Source organism: Telopea speciosissima, chromosome 4, assembly GCF_018873765.1.
Source record: "Telopea speciosissima isolate NSW1024214 ecotype Mountain lineage chromosome 4, Tspe_v1, whole genome shotgun sequence".
Lineage (NCBI taxonomy): Eukaryota > Viridiplantae > Streptophyta > Magnoliopsida > Proteales > Proteaceae > Telopea > Telopea speciosissima.
The window spans coordinates 24,484,652-24,506,064 of record NC_057919.1 but is presented as its reverse complement, the minus strand read 5'-3'; the positions used below and the strand labels follow the sequence as shown (position 1 = coordinate 24,506,064).

The 21,413-nt window shown below is 41.3% G+C and overlaps 1 protein-coding gene across 1 annotated transcript in view; it reads right to left on the bottom strand.

Moving 5' to 3' along the window:
• Window positions 1-7,622: 7,622 nt before the first annotated feature.
• LOC122659788 (protein cereblon) overlaps window positions 7,623-21,413 on the bottom strand; it is a 29,697-nt gene continuing 15,906 nt past the window's right edge. Inside the window, exons 10-11 of the mRNA XM_043854924.1 lie at window positions 20,901-21,064; window positions 7,623-7,916 (exon numbers count right to left, since the gene is read on the bottom strand). Coding sequence (XP_043710859.1) covers window positions 7,757-7,916; window positions 20,901-21,064 — 324 coding nt within the window. The 3' untranslated portion in view covers window positions 7,623-7,756. The remainder of the gene's footprint in view (window positions 7,917-20,900; window positions 21,065-21,413) is intronic.

The following is a 21,413-nucleotide window of genomic DNA, read 5'->3' as shown; positions in this document are numbered from 1 at the left end:
ATTAAGAGTAAAGTGTTGTAAAGAAGATTGAATATAAGAGGTTCCAGTATTTTTGATATTCAAACCTGCACCATTTCCAACCCGTACTTGGTTAGAACCTGTATAAGGGGAGCTGATATTCAAGTTGTCCAGGTCGGATGTAACATGATAAATGGCACCCGAGTCGAGGTATCAGGCTGAGTCAAATGACACAGATGGTGTTGCTTGCAATGCCTTTGATTGAGGTGGCCCAGTTGGTGGAGAAGAAGTGTGGTAGTTAGGGTTAAACCTGTTGTAACAGGTTGCTGCCGTGTGATTTGTCCTATGACAAATTTGACACCCTGAACCAGCAGTGAAATGCATTTGATTTGGTTGCTGGTTGGTACCACGTCCACCATTATTGTAGTAGTTTCTACGGCCACCACATCGTCCTCCATTGTTGCTGTAGGAGCCACGATCACGGTTGGGGTTGAAATGAGAATTGTTGGAATTTTTGGTGGTCATGTTGGCTTCTACGGTCGGTAAATCAAGCTGTGAAGAGCGCTGATCTTTTAAGATTTCTTTCCTTAGAAGCATGCCTGTGAAATCTTCCAATGCTAATGGCTCAATCCGAGTTGTAACAGATGTTGCAAAGGATTCATAGTCTGGGTTGAGTCCTCTTAAGGTACTGAGAATGATATCAGAATCTGGAACTGGATTGGCGGCTGCAGCAAGGTTATCAACCAAACTTTTAACACATTGAAGATATTCCGCCATTGTAAGTGTTCCTTTCTTCAGTTGGAGAAGCTGGTATTTCAGTTGCATCACGCATGCTTGCGATTGAGATGCATAGGTTCTTTCTAGAGTTTTTCAAGCAGCATTTGAGGAGGTTGCACCAATGATTTGGGCAAGTGCACTTTCGGTTAAGGAGGAGATAATCCAACTCAGGATTATCTGATCCTGTCTCCGCCAAGTAAGATAGGCTGGGTTGATGGGGTTTGGTTTGGTGGATGAAGAGGTTGGTGAAGGGGGCAGAGTTTGAGGCGGGCATGGATTGGTTCCATCTACAAAACCATAAAGGTCATAGGCATGTAGAAGAGGAATAAACTGAGATTTCCAGAGTAAAAAATTGGTGCGATCCAATTTAACTGGAAGCAGAGATACGATGTTCGTAGGGGAGATGGTGGTAGGCTGAGTGTTGGTTGCTTGAGTAACGGTGGCTGAGTTATCAGAGTTGGTCATGGTGCTGAGAGACACGTAGGTCAATGGCGACTGATACCAAGATAGGATTTGAAAACTAAACTAGATGAGAACTGAAGTGTTTTCCCCTTATCGTCTTCACTGATCATGAGGTTAATTTATAATAATCAGAAGTGTATAACGTTACATTAAACTTGTTACAAGTGATAGAGTTTGATTTCATGTAAATTCTCCTAACTTGTAGGGATAACTGATAACTCTTATCAATATCTGGTGGAACTCCTCTTGACTCGTTCAGTTGGGAATTCAAATTTTGAATATTTGAATATTCTGTTATATAATCCATTAGAACTAAAAATCTAAATTGTACTCAAACAGATTAGAAGGGTGGCAATCATCCTCAGTCTGGTCCAGTTCGGTTTTCATTTATCAATTCGGTCTAGTTTTTTGGACCAATAAGGAGTTCGGTTTACAAGAGCTAGCCAACCCAAATGACAGCTATTGGTCAAGTCGGTACATTAGCGGTTTCTTTTATCGGCCTCTTATTGGTGTGGTCTAGATATTTTATGTTTTTTTTTTAATGGAGAGAGAAATTAAAAGTAGGGAAAAAGTTCTCTATCCGGGAGTGTGGCCTAGGCCAGCACTCCCATGAGTCTATCTCTCTCCTCCCCATGTGAAAAGACACATCTGCCCCTTTTTTTAAGGAGGAGAGAGATAGACACATGGGAGTGCTGGCGTAGGCCACACTACCGTACAGAAAACTGCTTCCCTTAAAAGTATTAATTGTTATCAGTTTTATTGGTTTTCTGAATTCGATCCAAACGGTCAGTTTCATGGTTTAAAACTAAAACCATTAGTACTGAAAAAACAAGGAATTTGATCAGTCCGTCTATATATGATATCGATTTGGTTTGATGGGTTTCAATCATTTTGAACCGGTCCGGTCTTTCTTAATTTTTATTTTTTCTTTTGTAACACCACTACGATTAAGTTTTCATTTAACCTCGAGTCATGGAGTGATTCAAACTTCAAGGAGAAAGTGGAGGGCAGAGATGATAGTACTAATGATATCAAGGGTGGTTTAACAGTAAAACAGTAGTATATTTTATTTGTAGTTTTGTTTGGCAGGTTGTGTCTCCTGTTGATGGCAAGGCAATGCCGAAGGTGGGAGTCTCAACTTTGTTTTTCTTACAGGTTGTATACATTATGACCTTTCCCAGACCCCGTACCGATGGAAGCCTCCTGCATTGGATACATCCTTAATAATACAAATAATCTTTTTAATGAAAAAAAAAATAGTATGAAATATATCTAATCTATTTTATGATTCAAAAAATAGATTAGATCAAGACCATTGACTTTTTTTGTATCCTTGGGGCTAAATATCACTAAAGAATATAATAAAGAAAAAAAATACAGGATTTATATCTGGGCATGACACTTGTTTGTATTTTTTTTTTTTGAGAAGCTAAAGATCAGTAAAGAATATAATAAAAAATATATATATATACAGAATTTACATCTAGGCATACCTAGACGAGATACAAATATAAACTATGATTTGATTCTTCACCTTCGGCATGGTCATCACCAAATAAATCAAACTATATATAGAAAAATCAGATTGGTGGTGAAACCTGAATCTAGTCTCTCGTTTTTTTTTGGGTAGAGAAAAAATCTATTCATTCATGCGAGCCCAACGCCAAACAAAAGATAACAAAACACATAACACTGATAGATAGCAAGATAAACACAAGGTATGGATATATGGTATCCAAAACCAAGGAGTAGAAATTAACCCGGTCTCACCTGCCATTAACTGGGTCATCCTGACTAGGGGTTGGTTCACAGACACTACCCTAGAGATCAAGCTGTAAACACAGCTAAAATTAAGCCCATGCACTAACGTGCCAATAAAGGGATCCTCATATGTGCCGAAAAGAAGCAATCCACACTGCCCGCACCGCCGACATACTGCCACAGCCTACATTCAAACAGACACGCCGGATAGGCAAAGGTCTGAATAATCGGCAAGTGAAATTTCGGTTGATGGCAAGAAGACCACCAAAGATGCTGCCACAGCCTACTTTCGAACGGATCTTCAAGGATTTGCTGGATCGGCGAGTGGAGCATCACCCGGCGACAGAGGGTGGTAGGTGAAGACTGACCAGCCGATGGATCAACCGAGCCATCGTTCACCGCAGTGCCATCGGAGCCAAAATCGGCATTACCTGCAAAAAAACACATAAACAGAATAGAAAAACCCTCCGGTTGTCCCATGTTCATGATCAGATGGAAACCCAAGCCTGAAACCTCAAAGACGGCATCCAAAGAATGGATCTCACCAAAAGAGGTCAATTGCCAGCAACGGCAAAAAACCCCGACAATCCGCAATGTTGGGAATTTCAGGGGAGGGGTACAGGTCACGGTGGTGGAGGTCAAGAAGGGAACAGGGCGGAGAGGGTGTGGGAGGGCTGTGGTAGTGTTGAAGGGAGCAGGGCCAAAAGGGAAGGGAAGTGAACGGAAAGGGTATGGAGGCAGAGGGAGGGGTAGGGAGGGCACTTTAAGCTGGGGTTGCATATGCCGTAGTTCCTCCATCTGGGAACCTTCAACCACCGAGGCGACGTAGAGCGAATGAAGCACCACGAGATTACCGGCTTCTCTCCCAACCTCTATATCAGAGGTCACGACCATCTGGGGAATAAAACACCGGACAAGGAGCCGGAGCAAACTCACCCACACGATCACCTCCTTGTCGCGGCGCTTGAGCTCCATCATGATCCAACCGAGGGAAATGAGGGATCCGTAGATCGTACAAGTTCTGATGTCGATGAGCAGGCACTTCAGATCCACGCGAGAGCAGCCATCGGAGATGCACCAGATACAAAGGAAGACCAGCAGGTCGGGTTTCTGGCACTCCTTGTCCAAGGTGAAGAGAGCTTTGATGGGAGGGTAGGAGAGCTCGAAAGGCAAGTTGGTGTTGTTGTCGGCGGCCAAAGGCACTGCAAATGCTGCTAGAGCTAGCCTTCCCCCCACAAATTTGAACCGAATGCAACAGATTATGCTGACGATGGCGTTGGCATCGTCGTCATCGTCGTCATCGTCGGTATCTTCCTCGTTGGCGAGGCCGTTGGTCATTGTGGAGGGGCTAAGAAGGATCTGGAGAAGGAAAAAGCAGGTTCAAAGCACGCACATAGGCCGGAGATAGGGTCACGCCACACAGGTGGAGATCATATACACAACACAAGGGCGGAGACACGCACGGCGGCGGGAGAGTGCTAACAACGGTCCATCTCTAGTCTCTCTTGAGCGTCCCATTATATGTCATGCATAACATAAGATGGGTATGAGGATCCAAAAGTAATAGCTCTTTGTCTAGCATAAAAAAGTCGAGGAAAAGAGTTCTCTGTGAGAGAGTGTGACCCTTGCACGTCATGAGGACCAATGAAAGCACACACAAAAGGATCAACACAGTGGGTATTTCCACCTTTCATTGTGTCTAGGTGCAGGGGCTATGCTCTCCCATAGAAACCATTTTCCCTAAAGTTATTAAAATCTGATTATTCCTTCCTTTACCAACTACGACATTAACATAGAGGACGTAGTACAAACGCAAAGAGTGACGTTCTGCTCTTGTACGTACATTAGTAAATAAATATATATATATATATACACACACAATATCTTGATGATAAAAGAGCCAAACGCCGGCTCCAGCCAATACGTTATACGTAAGGCCACGTGAAACCATTATTTTAAAAATAAAATCTTAAATAAACTTGAAATAATAGAATTCTCTGAACTAACAAGTGGTATGGTCCCCAGCCCCAGATATGGTTGATGATGATAGCCAGATCTATTCCATCTACTTACCCTGAGGTATCTGAACTTGAATGCTGAAGCTTTTCGTAGATTTTCTAATTATTTGTTTTTCTTTTTTATGGAAAACAAAACAACTTAGTTAAATATAAAATTAGAAACATTGTCTTTTAATATATCCCTTAAGCCTTTCCTCCTAGCCTTAACCGCCCACTTATGAGCAATAGATACTACATCCCTTACTTGCTTGACCATATTTACATTATAAAATGACTTAATTACACATGATTTAGCTAGTAACCAACTAAACACTTCCCATGGCCATCCTTCACTTTTCCCCTGCTGCAGCCACGAAATAACCTGCTTGCAATCCATCCAAACTGGGATCCAGATCCTCTCCAATGAAGAGCACGCCCAATGAGTGCCGAATGAGCATCCAACAAATGAGTTGGCTGGGCACGCTGATTGGGCATGCATTGGGATGTGTGCCATCCAGCTCAGCCATTGGATGCACCATTGGACACTCATTGGGCAAACTTTTCATTGGAGAGGATCCCAATCCTCCACATTGTCAACCCTATCCATCCCAACTCTTTTGCCCTTTGCAATCAATAAAGCAATCCCCGTACCTCTGATTTCTATTGATTCCCTACAAAACCATGATCTATAGAAACCAAAGTAAACGAGCGCTATTAACTAATATAGAAACCCATCCGGCCTTGCTTGAGCGAAGTTCAAAGCTACCTTATTCCTTGCAATAGTCTTTGGTAATCCTCCAGGGTCAAAAACACAAATTGATATGGAGAATCTATATCCCACGCACTTTACAATAAATACTCCTCCATTCAGATCACCAATAAAAATGTCGGAGCAGGTCATTCTTTGAAACAGGTACAAAAATTCGAAACATACATTACACCAACTTAAGAAGTGCCTTATTGTGATCAGACATAAGCTTAAACCCAAGACCAACCCCCACCCCCACCCCACCCCCCAACAACCCAAAATGTTTTTGGCTTACAAAGCATATGCCAACCAAAAGAACTATTTGCTCTTCTCAACCCCATCTCCTCTCCAAATCTTAGCACTTAAAGAGTCCAAGTCTCGAACAAAGTTTAGATGAAAGCATGAAACAAATCATCCACATGAGTGGGAATCGAACTCGACATAGCCACAATAAGGACACAATGTATTGGGCCAAAACTGGCAAGACAACCGATCTTCTAGACTAACCAAGTTTGGCCTCTTCCTGTGCCTTGATAAAAATGGAGAAAAACAGAACCCTACATCTATTATAATTATGCTAGCGCAACAAATGCCTGATTATAATCTATGTGTGGGTGATAAAGAATGCCATCAAACTAGTCTTGTCCCCCTATTGAGTTGCCCTTTCTTTATAAATTTCTCTTTTTTGTTTTGGGTAAAGATAATAAGTTTATTGATCAGATCGTGACGGACACATGGTTGGGGAAGTAATAGAATCCCTAAGCCAAGAAGTGGAACTTGACCAGGTTGTCTTACACGATATCAACAAAGCCTCCCTATCTAAGGAATTGGCAATAGAGTTTGCCTCCCTGGGAATGAAATGGAAATTACAGGATATGAGAAAGGTTGTAAGCTGTCTGTTGTCCTCCAATATGGGTGCACATCCACTGCAAATGACTGGTGCTGTTTGTGAGTATTTATCTATGATTTTGTTGGCGTCTGATTCCAGAATGAGATGCTCAAAACCGTTGACAATAGCCTCTAGAATCCCACTCCTAATCACCAAAGCCTCGCCAAGTAGAATGTTCTCAAAAGCACATGGATCAGAAACTTAACACAGTTTGTATTTTCTGCATTACCCACATACAATCGAGTCGGGCTCAGGTTCTCGTACAGGTCTGAGCTGCACAGATGGGATTAGGCTGTGGGACCCACCTCTCTTGGTTTCCATCTGTGACGCTCAGGCTGGACGCATACGAGAACCTGAACTGCACCCCTTACAATCCCTTTCCCCTTTCCCCCAACCCCCCCCCCCCCAAAAAAAAAAAAAAACCTAAGGTTCTATTCTAACAGTCACAGCTTCAAACTGTGCTACAGTTCAAACAGATGGTTATTTACATTACTAGAGAGAACCCATTGGCTCCATTTGATTGCAAAAAGGAATAGACGGTAAGAAACTGATCAAATCAACACCAAAATGAAATTTTTATAACTATTACCTCACATGATGGTGCAACCGACTCCAAAACAATTCAATTTGGTTACTAGGTTTTATTTAACAAAGCAATCACAATCTTTTATTTTGAAAAGTACAAAAAATATGGGGAAAGGATTCGCAGAGGAGATTCTCTCCCATCCGTGATTCATAAAATAGGGGGGTTTGGACATTTCGATGGGGGCTTGTCCCCATCCATTTGTTTTGTGCATGAACATGCACAAAACCTTTTCCCTATAAATATTACAGTTGAAAAAATATAATTACCAAATATAGTATAACTTTTAAGTAGGATAGACAATCATAATTATAAAAAAATTTCTTCTATTCAAAACTGATTTTCCTTCCCTTCCCTTTACTTGCAACCAGATGAGCCTTTATGAAAATTCAAATTAAAATAAAACTCTACACAGAGCCCATAAGGTTGGATGACAGATGTATATTAAAAAAAAAATTGGTTATTTCACCTCTGGAAATATGAGTCAGTGAACCAAAGGCTTACCATGTGGCCACATAAGACACATCAGGAACCAACCTATACACAAGAAAATGATTTGAATGTTAATATGTCAAGTCTCATCACCTGTCATCTGGACCTTGGGAGCCACGCATGTCATCTGCGACTTGGGAAGTCCTAATACCCCAAAATGATTTCGGCTTCAAGTTCTTCTCAGTGGCCGTGAAAAGCCATCCCACAGTTGACTCACAAGTGGCACAGATGGCAATTGTCCAAGCATACCTACGGAACCAGTTTATTAGCAATTAAATAAAATCTCAGTCTAAAGTTTGGCACGTGGAGAATATACATAATTTCCTAAACATCCAACCGTAAGAAGTTTCAATTCACCCTTTCACATGGCAAAAAATAAGAGTTTGATGGTTTGTTCTAATAAGTGAGACTCTGAGAGTGTGCTAGAATTTTTTTTTATTTTTTTATTAGAAATTTTATTATATTTAAGTTTACTAGGATGAGCCATTGTGAGGACCATGGGCAAACACAGGGAATACCATGTGTCATCCACCTTATACTTTTTAGGGGAAGAGAGATTTGGAACAACACAGAAATAAAGACATCAGGAAACGTACTTCTCAATCTCAATGGCATTGTATGGATAACATAACATTTACAGAGATTAGTGGAAAAAAGTAATACCAAGAGGGTTCAATTATTTTCTCTTAGATACTTATACCTACAGACCTGCAAGGGTTTTGTTCCATAGCCCCATTCCATCAGGTCAATAGATTTGAGGTAAAGCCAAGGTCAAACAAAACTGATTCTAACTCCTCCAGCCATGTCTAGATAGGGATGGATTTCTTGTGCTCACGAGTAAGCCATTTTTTAACTAATAGCAATAACTGTAGCCCAACCCAGGTTAAAGGCCCAGGTCCATCTGAGAATCCAGGTTAAAATTTCCATTACTTGTCTTTGCCCTGCCTTTTCTCCTGCCTCCACTTCTTGCATGCTGGGCTCCAAAGTTCTAGAATAAGATTCCTATTGTCTGTAAATATATTTTCTATTCAGGGGCTTAAGAAATACGTAAGTATGGGTGTTTATTGTAATTACCAGAATTTTCTTAATTATAAATATAATGCTTTGCAGCCAATTAGGGTACTTGACTAAGCGGTCTGCTCTCTTTTCTCTTCCGTTTCTCCTTTTTCTTCTTTCTTCTCTTGCACAAGTCTAGTATTGGTTGTTATAGCTCTGATATTCCAACATCCACTAAATGACTTCCTTTACATATCTCCATATAAGGACCCAAAACCCAACACTGAAGCTGAGGAGAGCCACCAATCTAAAATTTTATTTGTATCCCTGCAGGAATCCTTTCTAGAACACTTCGAAACTTTTCATGAATGGCTAGGACTTCATTTCGCCTCTCATCTTTCACACCATAATTTCCTCCTGCTCTTTCCTCCCTTGTGACTTGGTTAGTATCATCATTTTCAAGAAACCCTGATTAAAAGTATAGCCCCTCATGATCATTGTCCCTGACTCCCTGTTACCAGTTGAAACCTCCATTTGTCACTTCTATCCATACCAGAAGAGAATCTGCCGTCTCATTTACTTTGATGCCAGCCTCACAAGATCCCCATTAGACTAAATTTCTTTCTCCATTTTCCCTTTTATCAAGGACAACTGGTTTAAAAATTCAATAGAGGTAGGATACAAACAATAAAAGGATTGAAGGCCATTTGAAAACAACAGAAGTGCTTTTAAGATGGCCACAGGATTGTGTGTGCTGTTTGGTGAGAAGGAGAGAAGGGGAGGGCGGGGATGGAAAAGAACTTGGATATGAGCTCTTCAATCATAGATTGGTCTTTGTTTGTTGCCTCCCAGTGCACGTGGGAGCAAACCTCACTTGAACAAAATGGTTTACGCAAATAGATGAATCATAACCAACATACTGGCCAATCCCAACTCAAGCTTCTCCCCCAAGAGTCTAAATGATGATCACAAAACAAGAATTTGTTGGTTCACAATAAGATGCCTGATTTCTACCTTCAAAAAAGAATTCCTTACGCTGGAAACTGACCAAGCTTCCCCAGCTTACTTACTCCACATCTGCTGCTGCTGTGCCATCAAGTTCTATCGGTTCCCTAATCAACTTAATCCGTGACCTTAAGATTTGTTCATGGAGATCATCAACTTCTGCTATAATAAGGTGATATCACCGAACTACAAGAGAGGCTCTGTTCTTACAATGTCGGTACGCATTTTTGTTGCAACAGTCTCTACCAAAGAGTATTTCAAAGCAATTTTTTGGCAAAGTTGAGGTCTCCGAGGCGCCTCACTTCATTACAATTTGAAAGGCTTGTTAAAGATCACATCAAGATACATCACTACTCTCCAATAGAGCATGAATGTTCTAATCATTCTTATTGGCCACATAAGTTTCAGAATTCTGGCATCAAGGGATTCCAAGGAGTTCAAACACCAAAATTGATGTACTCAACCAGGTCATCCCTCGAGTACGAACATGCACCTTTTGTTTAACCAAATTCATTCAAGATGAGGCTCCTTGTTGTATGTTTTTTGCTAATGATATTGTTTTGGTGGATGAGACGAAAGCACGGATTAACACCAAGTTGGAGCTATGGAGATCAACTTTGGAATCAAAAGATTTTAAGATACGTAGAAGACGGAGTGATGCAGATCCTAGCCTCCTCGAATTGAAGAAGCCACCCTAAGCCTAGGGTTTTAGTAGGAGCCTTAGTTTAGTTTATTTCAGCTCTATACTTAGTTTTTATGTTGTGTTTGTAATTGAACCGGCTTAAATTGGTTGCATCCAATTGGTTCAATCGGTCTAATTTAAGTGAAGTGATCCTATTGACTAAGAGGTTCTTATATCCTATTGGCTAGTAGGGAATCTTCTTTTAGTTAAGTTGTTTTAAGTTGTCTTAAGTCATTAGGGGTAGATAAGTCTTTTTCTTTTAAGTTTTTAAGTTATTTTTAAATTGGTCCACCTCTCCATGATTTAAGTGAGAGATTTGATTTGTAATATATTTAGGAATAAGGCCTTCGGCCTCTTATTTAATAAGAAATCGTGGGAGAGGCTCCCCTACCTATTATTGTTTAAAAAAATCGTTTCTTCATGCTGCTGCTTGCTCTTTGAGAGTGTTCCTTGTGGGTAATATCAAGGAGCCCTTGTGAGTCATATCAAGGGTGAGGGCTGGTGGACTCCGGCGACTCCTTGCATCTTGTAGATCGGGAGGTCCTTCTTCTTCAATCAAGTTTCTCCAAGCTACTGTTGTTGCAGATCTGCAAATCCAGTAAGTGTTTACAGTTTCTGCAAGTTTCTTTCTTCTCCCTCTCCATCCAACCTAACCCTAATCGATCCCCCTTAAACCTTAATTATTTTAAACCCTAGTTATCCTGTCCAGCCCCTTCCCACCATCAGATTCGTTCCAATTTTACACCATAGTTCCAGCAGGCTATCTCCTTCACTTGATCCCCATTCTGCCCCATTCCAACAGCTAAACCCTAATCCCCCTCTTCCCCATTAAAACCCAAAAACTTACCTAGACCTATCCAACCATCCAAATCCTTCAATATTACAACCGAACCACCCCTACACTGCCCTTAACACTCGACCTTAAGTTCCAGCCCAAATTCCAGCTCTAAACCCTAAGTCTCATCTCCCCCTTCATTCCCAAAACCCGAAACCCTCAACCTAAAATTTCTGAAATTTTAAAACTTATTCAAATCTAACCAAACCTAGTTCATTAAGACCTTTAAAACCTGCATATTAAAACCCTATAAACCCCATTACCATTAGTTAACCCTAACCCTAATTTCTGCCCTATTTAGCCTAAGCTGTCCCAATCGGCCAGCCTTGTTAAGTGATCCTATTACCCTGGCTCCTAGTGGGACTATTTCTACCGAGGACTACATCATATTGGTATCAGAGCCATGGCTGAACATGGCACCCCTGCTGTGGACCCCACACAACCACCCCCACTCGATTCCCTTGCTGCAATTATGACTATGCTGCAGAAGATTTCAACAGCCCAGCAAGCCCTTGGTAATCAAATGACGGCAATGGAACATAGGCAAGTTGTGCCTCTTGTAAACAACCCTCTATATGTAGAGGAGGACAGATTCCAGGTTCACTCTGAAGTACATGGAACTCTGGGAAGGGATGAACATCATAGAGATCATCCCAGACGTCACAGGGACCACAGAGATCATTCTAGACATGACAGAGATTACAGGGATCGACGTAGGTATGACAAAGACGACTATAGAGAAAATAGGGATAGAACTAGAGAAGAACCTCGAAGACCTAACTTTGACGAATATATGAGATCCTACTTCACTGGAGATGAAGCTACTAATAGGAGGTACGATACACAAAAGGTCAAACTAGAGCTAAAGGAGTATAATGGGCATGGTGATCCACAGGTGTTCTATAACTGGCTTGCTGCCCTGGATGATTATTTTGACTGGTATGACTTGCCTGAAGATCGAAAGATGAGATTGACACGTACCAAACTGATTGGCCCTGCCCGAGAATGGTGGCGAAAGACAGAGAGAGATATGGAACGTGAAGGTAATGCACCTACTAATTGGGAAGATATGAAGTATGATTTGAAAGAGAAATACTTGCCCAGACATTACAGAGCCCAGATGCAAGATCAACTTAACTCCCTACGGCAAGGGACTATGACTGTAGCTGAGTATATGCAGCAGTTCGATGCTCTTTCTTCTCGTACTGACACCAGGGAAAGTAATACTCAGATGCTGTCTAGATTTTGGTTGGGATTGAGATCAGACATTATTAAAGCTATTGGAGTTGTTGACTTCTGGACATCAAGGATTGTTTCGAGAAGGCATTGAAGGCTGAAGAATTATTGGCTGGAAATAGAAGATTTGATTCCTCCACTGAAGGTACTATCAACACTTTTTCAGCATTCAAGTCTACTACCAATGGTCACAATCGAGTTGGAAACTCTACTACTGGTCCTACTCGATCAGGCTACTCTGTTGGTAGTTCTTCCCGCCCTACAGCCCCTCCACGTGCTGATCATAAAGGTAAAGCTTCCATGGACAGCAATGAACCCCACAAGTGTTTCCACTGCAATGAGCTTGGGCACTATGCCAACACATGCCCACAAAAGCATAGACCCGTTAATGTGGCTGCCAAGGCAGAGGAAACCCCTGAAGGGAACGATGAGCAAGGTATATATGCACTACCCCCTAATAGTGATGAAGAGTTAGAACGTTACCTTGAAGCTATAGATGGTGGTGCTCGAGGTGTCCATACGATTGCTCCAGTTCTCATGGATGATATGGTTGATTGTGACGAGGAAATTGGGAGCATTTCACAGGGAGACAATGACAAGCAAGTTGTTGTTCTTGAAGAAGTAGAGCTCAATGAGAAGGTTATCAATATTGAAGACCTTATGGACGTTGAACACATTGATTTTGTGATGCCCCCTTGGTTCTTCGAAGAGAAGGCTCCACAACTTGAAGACCATACTCCCACTGTTCTAACCTCAACAGAATTCTGCCAGGGAAGTGTTGAAGCTGCTGCCCACATGTTGCTTCCTCCTCCTCATCACAAGGTTCGTGGACGAGTTTCTTCACACAAGCATAGTACTTGGGCTCCCACTCATGATGTTAAAAGGCTCAACCCCAAGTTGCCAGAATGTTGCATGGATTTCACCCATTCATCGGAGATGAATGTTTCTAAGTCGGGGAGAGTTGATGCAGATCCTAGCCTCCTCGAATTGAAGAAGCCACCCTAAGCCTAGGGTTTTAGTAGGAGCCTTAGTTTAGTTTATTTCAGCTCTATACTTAGTTTTTATTGTGTTTTTAATTGAACCGGCTTAAATTGGTTGCATCCAATTGGTTCAATTGGTCTAATTTAAGTGAAGTGATCCTATTGGCTAAGAGGTTCTTATATGCTATTGGCTAGTAGGGAATCTTCTTTTAGTTAAGTTGTTTTAAGTTGTCTTAAGTCATTAGGGGTAGATAAGTTTTTCTTTTAAGTTTTTAAGTTATTTTTAAATTGGTCCAGCTCTCCACAATTTAAGTGAGAGATTTGATTTGTAATAGATTTAGGAATAAGCCCTTTGGCCTCTTATTTAGTAAGAAATCGTGGGAGAGGCTCCCCCACCTATTATTGTTTAAAAAAATTGTTTCTTTATGCTGCAGCCATGAATGCTGCTGCTTGCTCTTTGAGAGTGTTCCTTGTGGGTAATATCAAAGAGCCCTTGTGAGTCATATCAAGGGTGAGGACTGGTGGACTCCAGCGACTCCTTGCATCTTGTAGATCGGGAGGTCCTTCTTCTTCAATCAAGTTTCTCCAAGCTACTGTTGTTGCAGATCTGCAAATCCAGTAAGTGTTTACAGTTTCTGCAAGTTTCCTTCTTCTCCCTCTCCATCCAACCTAACCCTAATCGATCCCCCTTAAACCTTAATTATTTTAAACCCTAGTTATCCTGTCCAGCCCCTTCCCACCATCAGATTCGTTCCAGTTTTACACCATAGTTCCAGCCCAATTTTACACCATAGTTCCAGCAGGCTATCTCCTTCACTCGATCCCCATTCTGCCCCATTCCGACAGCTAAACCCTAATCCCCCTCTTCCCCATTAAAACCCAAAAACCCAAAAACTTTCCTAGACCTATCCAACCATCCAAATCCTTCAATTTTACAACCGAACCACCCCTACACTGCCCTTAACACTCGACTTTAAGTTCCAGCCCAAATTCCAGCTCTAAACCCTAAATCTCATCTCCCCCTTCATTCCCAAAACCCTAAACCCTCAACCTAAAATTTCTGAAATTTTAAAACTTATTCAAATCTAAACAAACCTAGTCCATTAAGACCTTTAAAACCTGCATATTAAAACCCTATAAGCCCCATTACCATTAGTTAACCCTAACCCTAATTTCTGCCCCATTTAGCCTAAGCTGTCCCAATCGGCCAGCCTTGTTAAGTGATACTATTACCTTGGCTCCTAGTGGGACTATTTCTACCTAGGACTACATCATAGAGTATAAGGTGTGACTTTAGTTACACTAGGACAGATAATGAGATGGTAAAAATTGATGTGAGAGTAGGCATTCTGGTAGTAAGGCCGACCACTACATAAGCCATCGTCTAGGATCAATCATAAATAAAGAATGTGCTATTGAGGATGATGTTTCATAGAGAATTAAAATAGGATGGACGAAGTGGAGAAATGCGTTCGGAGTGTTGTCTGATCGACGTATTCCTTTAAAACTTAAAAGGAAAATTTTATATGGCAGTCATCCAACCAGCTATGGTGTATGGTGTGGAATGTTGGGCAGTTAAGAAGTATCATATAGATAAACTCAGTGTAGCTGGAACAAGGATGTTGAGATGGATGTGTGGCAAAACTAGGAAGGATAAAGTAACGAATGATTATATTAGATCTGATTTGGGAGTAGCTTTGATACATGATAAGCTATGAGAAATCATTTGAAGTGGCACGGCCATGTTCAACAGAGGCCTTTGGATGCTCCAGTACAGAGGAGGGATTTAATTCAAATTGAAGGAGATAAAAGAGCCAAGAGCAGACCTAAAATGACCAAGAGAAGTGGTGAGGAAAGACATGCATAGCTTAGGCCTTGTATCAAATATGGCCTCGAACAGAGCTGAATGGAGGGTTAGGATCCATGTAGCCAACTCCATTTAGTTGGAATAAGGCTGAGTTGCTGCAGCTCTATTGCAACCTGGTGGTTGCAAGTTCGAATCAGGAAACAGCCTCTCCATGAAGTGTGTGTATGTGTGTGTGTGGGGGGGGGGGGGGGTTAAGGCTGCGTACATATGCCCCTCCCCAGACCCTGCAGTAGAGGGAGTCTCATGCACTAGGACAGTGTTATTCCACAATCAACTCTTTCCCTTTCTGAGTGAAGTAAATCTAAAAACCTTAGTGTAGCTGATGATCTCACAAGTCACAATGTATTCATAGTAACTTGGATAAGTGCTTCCAAGGCAGTTCCAGCAATGCTGATACCAAAGTACACATATCATGTTCCTACTATATCAACACTATCTTTGCAGTGTTTCCCACGTCCTGGTGAACCTCCTGCTCTATACAGTAGAGATGACGAGGCATCCAAAAATCAGGCTCAACAGTATCAACTGTATAATATCACCTTTCTCTCCCAGACAGGAAAGAAGTGAAGGATTCCTGATGTAGGCAGAGGCAAATCTGATTGATTGGGCTTGATTAACTCTGAACTCAAAGCCTTTATCCATTGGGCTTGATCAAGTTTAAACTTAAAGGCCCAAGGGGTTATATGGGTTATGGGCTAAGCAATCTTGGGTGTTTTTTTTTTGTAATGGGAAAATACTTTAAGCCCAAATATAAGGATTTTGAGTCCTACACAGGACAGGTGCTAGCTTTACTCTCTATTTTGGGTTTTGAAAAAATTTAGCCAATATTTGGGGCAACATTTAGTTTCCAAGGAGATCCTATTTTCTGTGTTAGTTTTTAAGTCTAGGAATTTTGGAAAGTCTCTAGAATTGTGTCAAAGCTAAGAATAGAAGGTTTAAAGGTTAGTTCATCCATAAATATGGAGTCTTATTAACAATGTAATGCAGTGATTGGATAAAAAATACGAAAATTAAAGGGTTGCGATAGGAATTAATTGGTTGTGGTAAAATTGCCAGGGACATGGCCTGGTTGATAATTGTCCTTAATCATTGCTAGCATTCCTAATTCTCTACACATCTCTGTCCTCAACTCTAAAAAGGGCGTACCCAGTGCACAAGGCTCCCGCCACTGCGGGGTTTGGGGAGGGTCATAATGTACGCAGCCTTACCCCTGCTTTCGCAGAGAGTCTGTTTCCAGACTCAAACCCGTGACCTCTTTGGTCACAATGGAGCAACTTTATCATTGCACCAAGGCCCACCCTCAACTCTGTTCCTGTTAATAGGTTCTTGAATTTCTAATTCTGCATATCAATTATAGCCCCATTCCAACACTTGCAGATACCCTGTTTTCAACCATATTTCAAGCCATCTACAAACCCTCCACAATTCTCACATCAGACCAGTTTGCCTTCAAACTTTACCCAACATCCTTCCATACCAACCCCCCTCAATCCATCCATAAAACCCTAGTTCCAGTACTGTTTTCACACCCTACCAGAAACCACCCTAGTTCTGTCCAAATTCATCAAAAACCCTAACCACACCCTTGAAATCTCAAGGGTTCCTGAGATATTTTGGGGTCTAACTAAACCTATTTGGAGGCCAACAGATCAAAGGTTAATTTTTTCCTAAATCGGCCCTGGGCAAACTCTTGTTCTACTTCCCTAATTCCTTTGTTTTGGGTGAGGGTTTGTGGGTCACCAACAATTTCCAGATAATCAAAGTATCCAACTATCCTAAGTTTGTTTCTGGCTCCCATAGCCAAGCATTCACTTCTTTTCTCAATCTACAGATCCCAAGAAATCTTCACAAAACCAGCAACAATCTTAAGATCCCAAATGAGGAGATCCTGCAGAAAGTAAGCAATTCCGGATGGGGCTCATGTGGGAACCTGCCTAGTCCATTGGACTCAACGAGCATTATTGAGGATTGATAGAGGCAGTTAACTTGTGTTGAGGCAAAGGATGCCATGAGTACAATCTTGCTTATTAATAGGTTTTATGTTTTGGTGATTGCATTCTATTTGTGCGTGAAAAAACTATCTTGCTCTTCCCTAGTGCTTTAAGGAGTATACAGGTTCCAAGCATTGAGAAATATGTCCTTCAGCCCAAGCATCAAATTGGAAGATATCAAGCTACTCAAGAGACTTTGTTATGGATTAGTGGAGCTCAAACTGGAAGATCAAGTCAAGCCACCCAGGACGATTCAAGCAACCAGAGCAAAGATTGGAAGACTTACTTTTGTTTGCTTGAATGTAATCCTGAGCTATGGTTTTTATCTTATATTTATCTAGATGATCCTAGGATGTAAGGATCCCATGTGCTCGACTCAAGACCAATGGACTTAAAATGGAAAACCTAAAGTAGGTGGTTCATAGTGTAGACTAACTAAGTCAAACTGAACCTAAATGGTTGACAACTATCATGAACCTTGACTTAATTAGCCCTTTGGGAAGCTGAAGGGACCTTATTTTGGTTCACATGGCATGGTATGAGAACCAAGTGGAAAATATGTCCAAGTGCTATGATTTAAAAGTGAAAAAGACCATTTACAGAAATGGCGGTCGATTGAGCGGCCAACAGGTTCTAAGTAGAGAGGTCAACCAATGAGCACACTAGTGGACTACAGGTACATGATCCGCTGTTTACCAAGAGCACCCTTGATCAGGCAGACAATCAACCAATTCATTGACCGGTGAAAGTCCAAGGGGCTTTGGCCAATTTACAAGGTTGCGATCGATCAGCTCCATATAGCGATCGACCAAAGTTCATAAAAATGGATCCGTTAGAACACATAACGGCTAGTTTTTTACTGTTGGAAATGGGTCCATAAATAGTGAAATAGCCTGAGTTTCAAAAATGAACTTTGCACAAAATTGTGTGGAAACTCTGCTGGGCTAAAACGTGAAAAGTTCAAACACCTCTATGCTTCAACTTGCAAATCTAATGAGCTATTGAGCAAAGAGGCTGAGAGCTACAACTTGCAAATCAAGTCAGCCATTGAGCATGAGCCACTGAGCAAAGGGGATCAAAATATTTGCTAAAACTTGAATATCTGCCTGTAAAAGAAGTAACTTGTGTTTTGGCCTTTGAGCCATTGTGAAACACTTTATAGTGATTGTATTCTGATCACGGGGTGATCAGTGAGAGTGTTGATAGTCCTGGAAACTATTGTGAGGTGTTTCTCCTACCTTGCAAGGAGAGAGTTGATCACAGGGAGATCATTGTGGTTAGGTGTTTCTCCTACCCTGCAAGGAGAGTGTGGTTGGTCTCGAGGGAGATCATTGAGTGGGTATTTTCTCCTACCCTACAAGGAGATTGGTTTAGTGGAATTCCAAGCCGGCGAGGGCTTTGGGAGTGGACGTAGGACAGTTTTGAGGCCGTGCACTCTCATAAATCTGTGTGTGCACTCTCTTTCTATATTCCCTTCAATTTCTTTTATTGTGTTTTGATTACTAATAGTTGATTGAAGTTTAGAGAAAGCTCTAGCAAAGAAAGTGCAAAGAATTTTTAATTGGGCTAAGATTCCGCGTTAACCCAATTCACCCTCCTTGGGTTGCCTACATAGTCCTACAAGTGGTATCAGACTGGGTTCGCCACAAAAGGACGTAAAACTCCAAAGTGCAATGGCAACTCGACTTAGTGGACAAGAGGTAAATCGTCAGTACCAGGACTTATCATATTCCATGTTTGAGGATTTAATTGTTAAATTTGATTCTCTTACCTCTGAATATTTGATCTTGGAAAGAAAGAAATCTATTCTTAAGGAAAGATTTGATGAAATAGACAAAGAATTCTCAAGTTTTGAGTTCAACAATTGAGACTTCAAGATCCCCTGAAAAAGAGTACACTAACCAACACGAACCCAATCTGAAGTGGGTACCAAAAGGCCAAGATAGCTCTTTTGATCAGAGTTCTGTAGGTACTGGTAAAACTGAAAAGAAAGGTCATCAGAATCCTCTTCAAAAGCCAAAGAATGGCCAACTGAATTCTGCTCAGAGATCAAAGGAAAGCTTCCCTAAGCCTAAGATAAATTCTTTTGGAAAATCCAAGAAGAAAGGATTCATGAAGGACAGAAATGCAAATTACCCTAGGAAAACTATGCAGAAAGTGAACAATAAGAGGACAAACTTCACTAAAAGAGGCCACAGTAAAGTCAAGAATAGGAGACAAAATCTCCATTCTAACAATGCCAAGTATGTAATGCAAACTTCCCACATTGTGTGGGAAAATGATTATATCAAAATGAATGGATATTTGTGGAAGAGAGTTGGGGTTGGGGATTCTTCCCACTCCACCTGAGCATGAATGCTCAAGTGGGCCTGGCTCAAAAATGAGCATGTCTGTAATATGCTAAAGAGCTAAATATGTTTGGTATGACTTTAATGTAGGACAGGATTGAAGATTCAATCAGTCCCAAAACAGGATCTGAAATTAAGGGAATGGTATAGGGCTGGATTGGTTTGGTAGGTTAAGGGATAGGTCTAGGGTTAGGTTTAAGGTGAGGGAAAGATCTGAGACAGTGGGGGAGTCAAGGGTTTAAACAAAATCAAATCTTCAGCAAGGTTATCCTCTGCAGATTTCAGAATAGGTTAAGAAGCTGGGTTTGAAGGGTTTTTTTGGGAGGATTCTTGTAGCAGTCAATCTGCTGGGCATATGGAGCTGAAACAGGGATCGAGTGGGGGCCTTAGAATGGGGGAGATATGCTCCGAAGATGGGAGAGAAGTGATGGCTGGATTGGTCAGGAGAAGGGGCTGATGGAATTAGAAAGTAACACAAAATAGACACAAACCAGGGCACAGCAGCAGGGTGTCTTGGTTGATGGGAATATGGAATGGACCTTCTAGAGGCTTGACATTTTGAAGAAGATGAAGAACAGCAACAAAAATTGACCTCTTGGGCTTCCTATCGCAAGGAGTCAGCCAGATCATACACAAGCTCCTTCCTCCATGGATCAAACACCAAGGAAACACTTCAACAGATTACAATGAATACCCATTGAGGGGGCGGGCCTTGGTGCAACGGTAAGGTTGCTCCATTGTGACCAAGTGGTCACGGGTTCAAGTCTGGAAACAGCTCCTCTGCAAAAGCAGCGGCAAGGCTGCGTACATTACAACCCTCCCCAGACCCCGCAGTGGCGGGAGCCTCATGCACTGGGTACGCCCTTGTTTTTTTACAATGAATACCCATTGGACCGAGGGCCCAACCTATATAAAACTCACCCCAATCTTATTCTAGTGGACATAAGCCCACTACTATGTTTTATCTGCACATTATCTATGACAGATTTTGATGTCACACCTAAATCTGAACCCTAGTTGCCATACATCAGTTATCTATACCAGATTTCTTAATACTGGAAAATAAATAGAAAATGACAACAAACATGAGTTAGCCAACAATTAAACTATACAAAACCAAAAATATTTAAACATGGATGATATCATATTTCCCTATCTTCCAAAAAAATTCTAGTTCACAGGTTCCGGGTGATACGCAATGACTAAAGCAATTTATGAAGAAAATTATAATGTCAGGTGAAGAAGGTAACATGATGTTTGAAAAATGAGTCAAGTGAAAGCTTAAACTCATACTTTGGAAACCAGCTATGCTCTTGGACAGCATGTCCAAGAAGTGCTAAGCCATTCACTTTGTAGACAGTCATGATCTCATGTACATAACCATGTGGATTCGCATATGCACCAAGGGGGCCATCACTAGACATCACCAACATATCACTTCGTTTCGAAATTACAGTCTGCAAGAACAGGGAATTTTTGTTACAATTGGAAAATAAGTAACCAAACAGTGTGTATAGCTATATTAGCAGAAAACGCAAGTGAACAGAATCACTAAAATCTCTAATAATCATACAGGGGGAAATCTCTTCCTGAATCTTCTCTCTCAACCTCTTTTCTTTGACACAAATGCTACAATATCAAAGACTCTACAGAGGGCACAAGAAGGTAAGCATCAGAATCACCTGAAATTTTAGGTGTTCCACCTGTTCTTTTTTGTTTGTTTAACACTACAGTACTTGACCAATTTATACTCTCCAACCAAAGAATTGCTTTTATCATGTTAACCACTTACTTAGGAAAAGACTA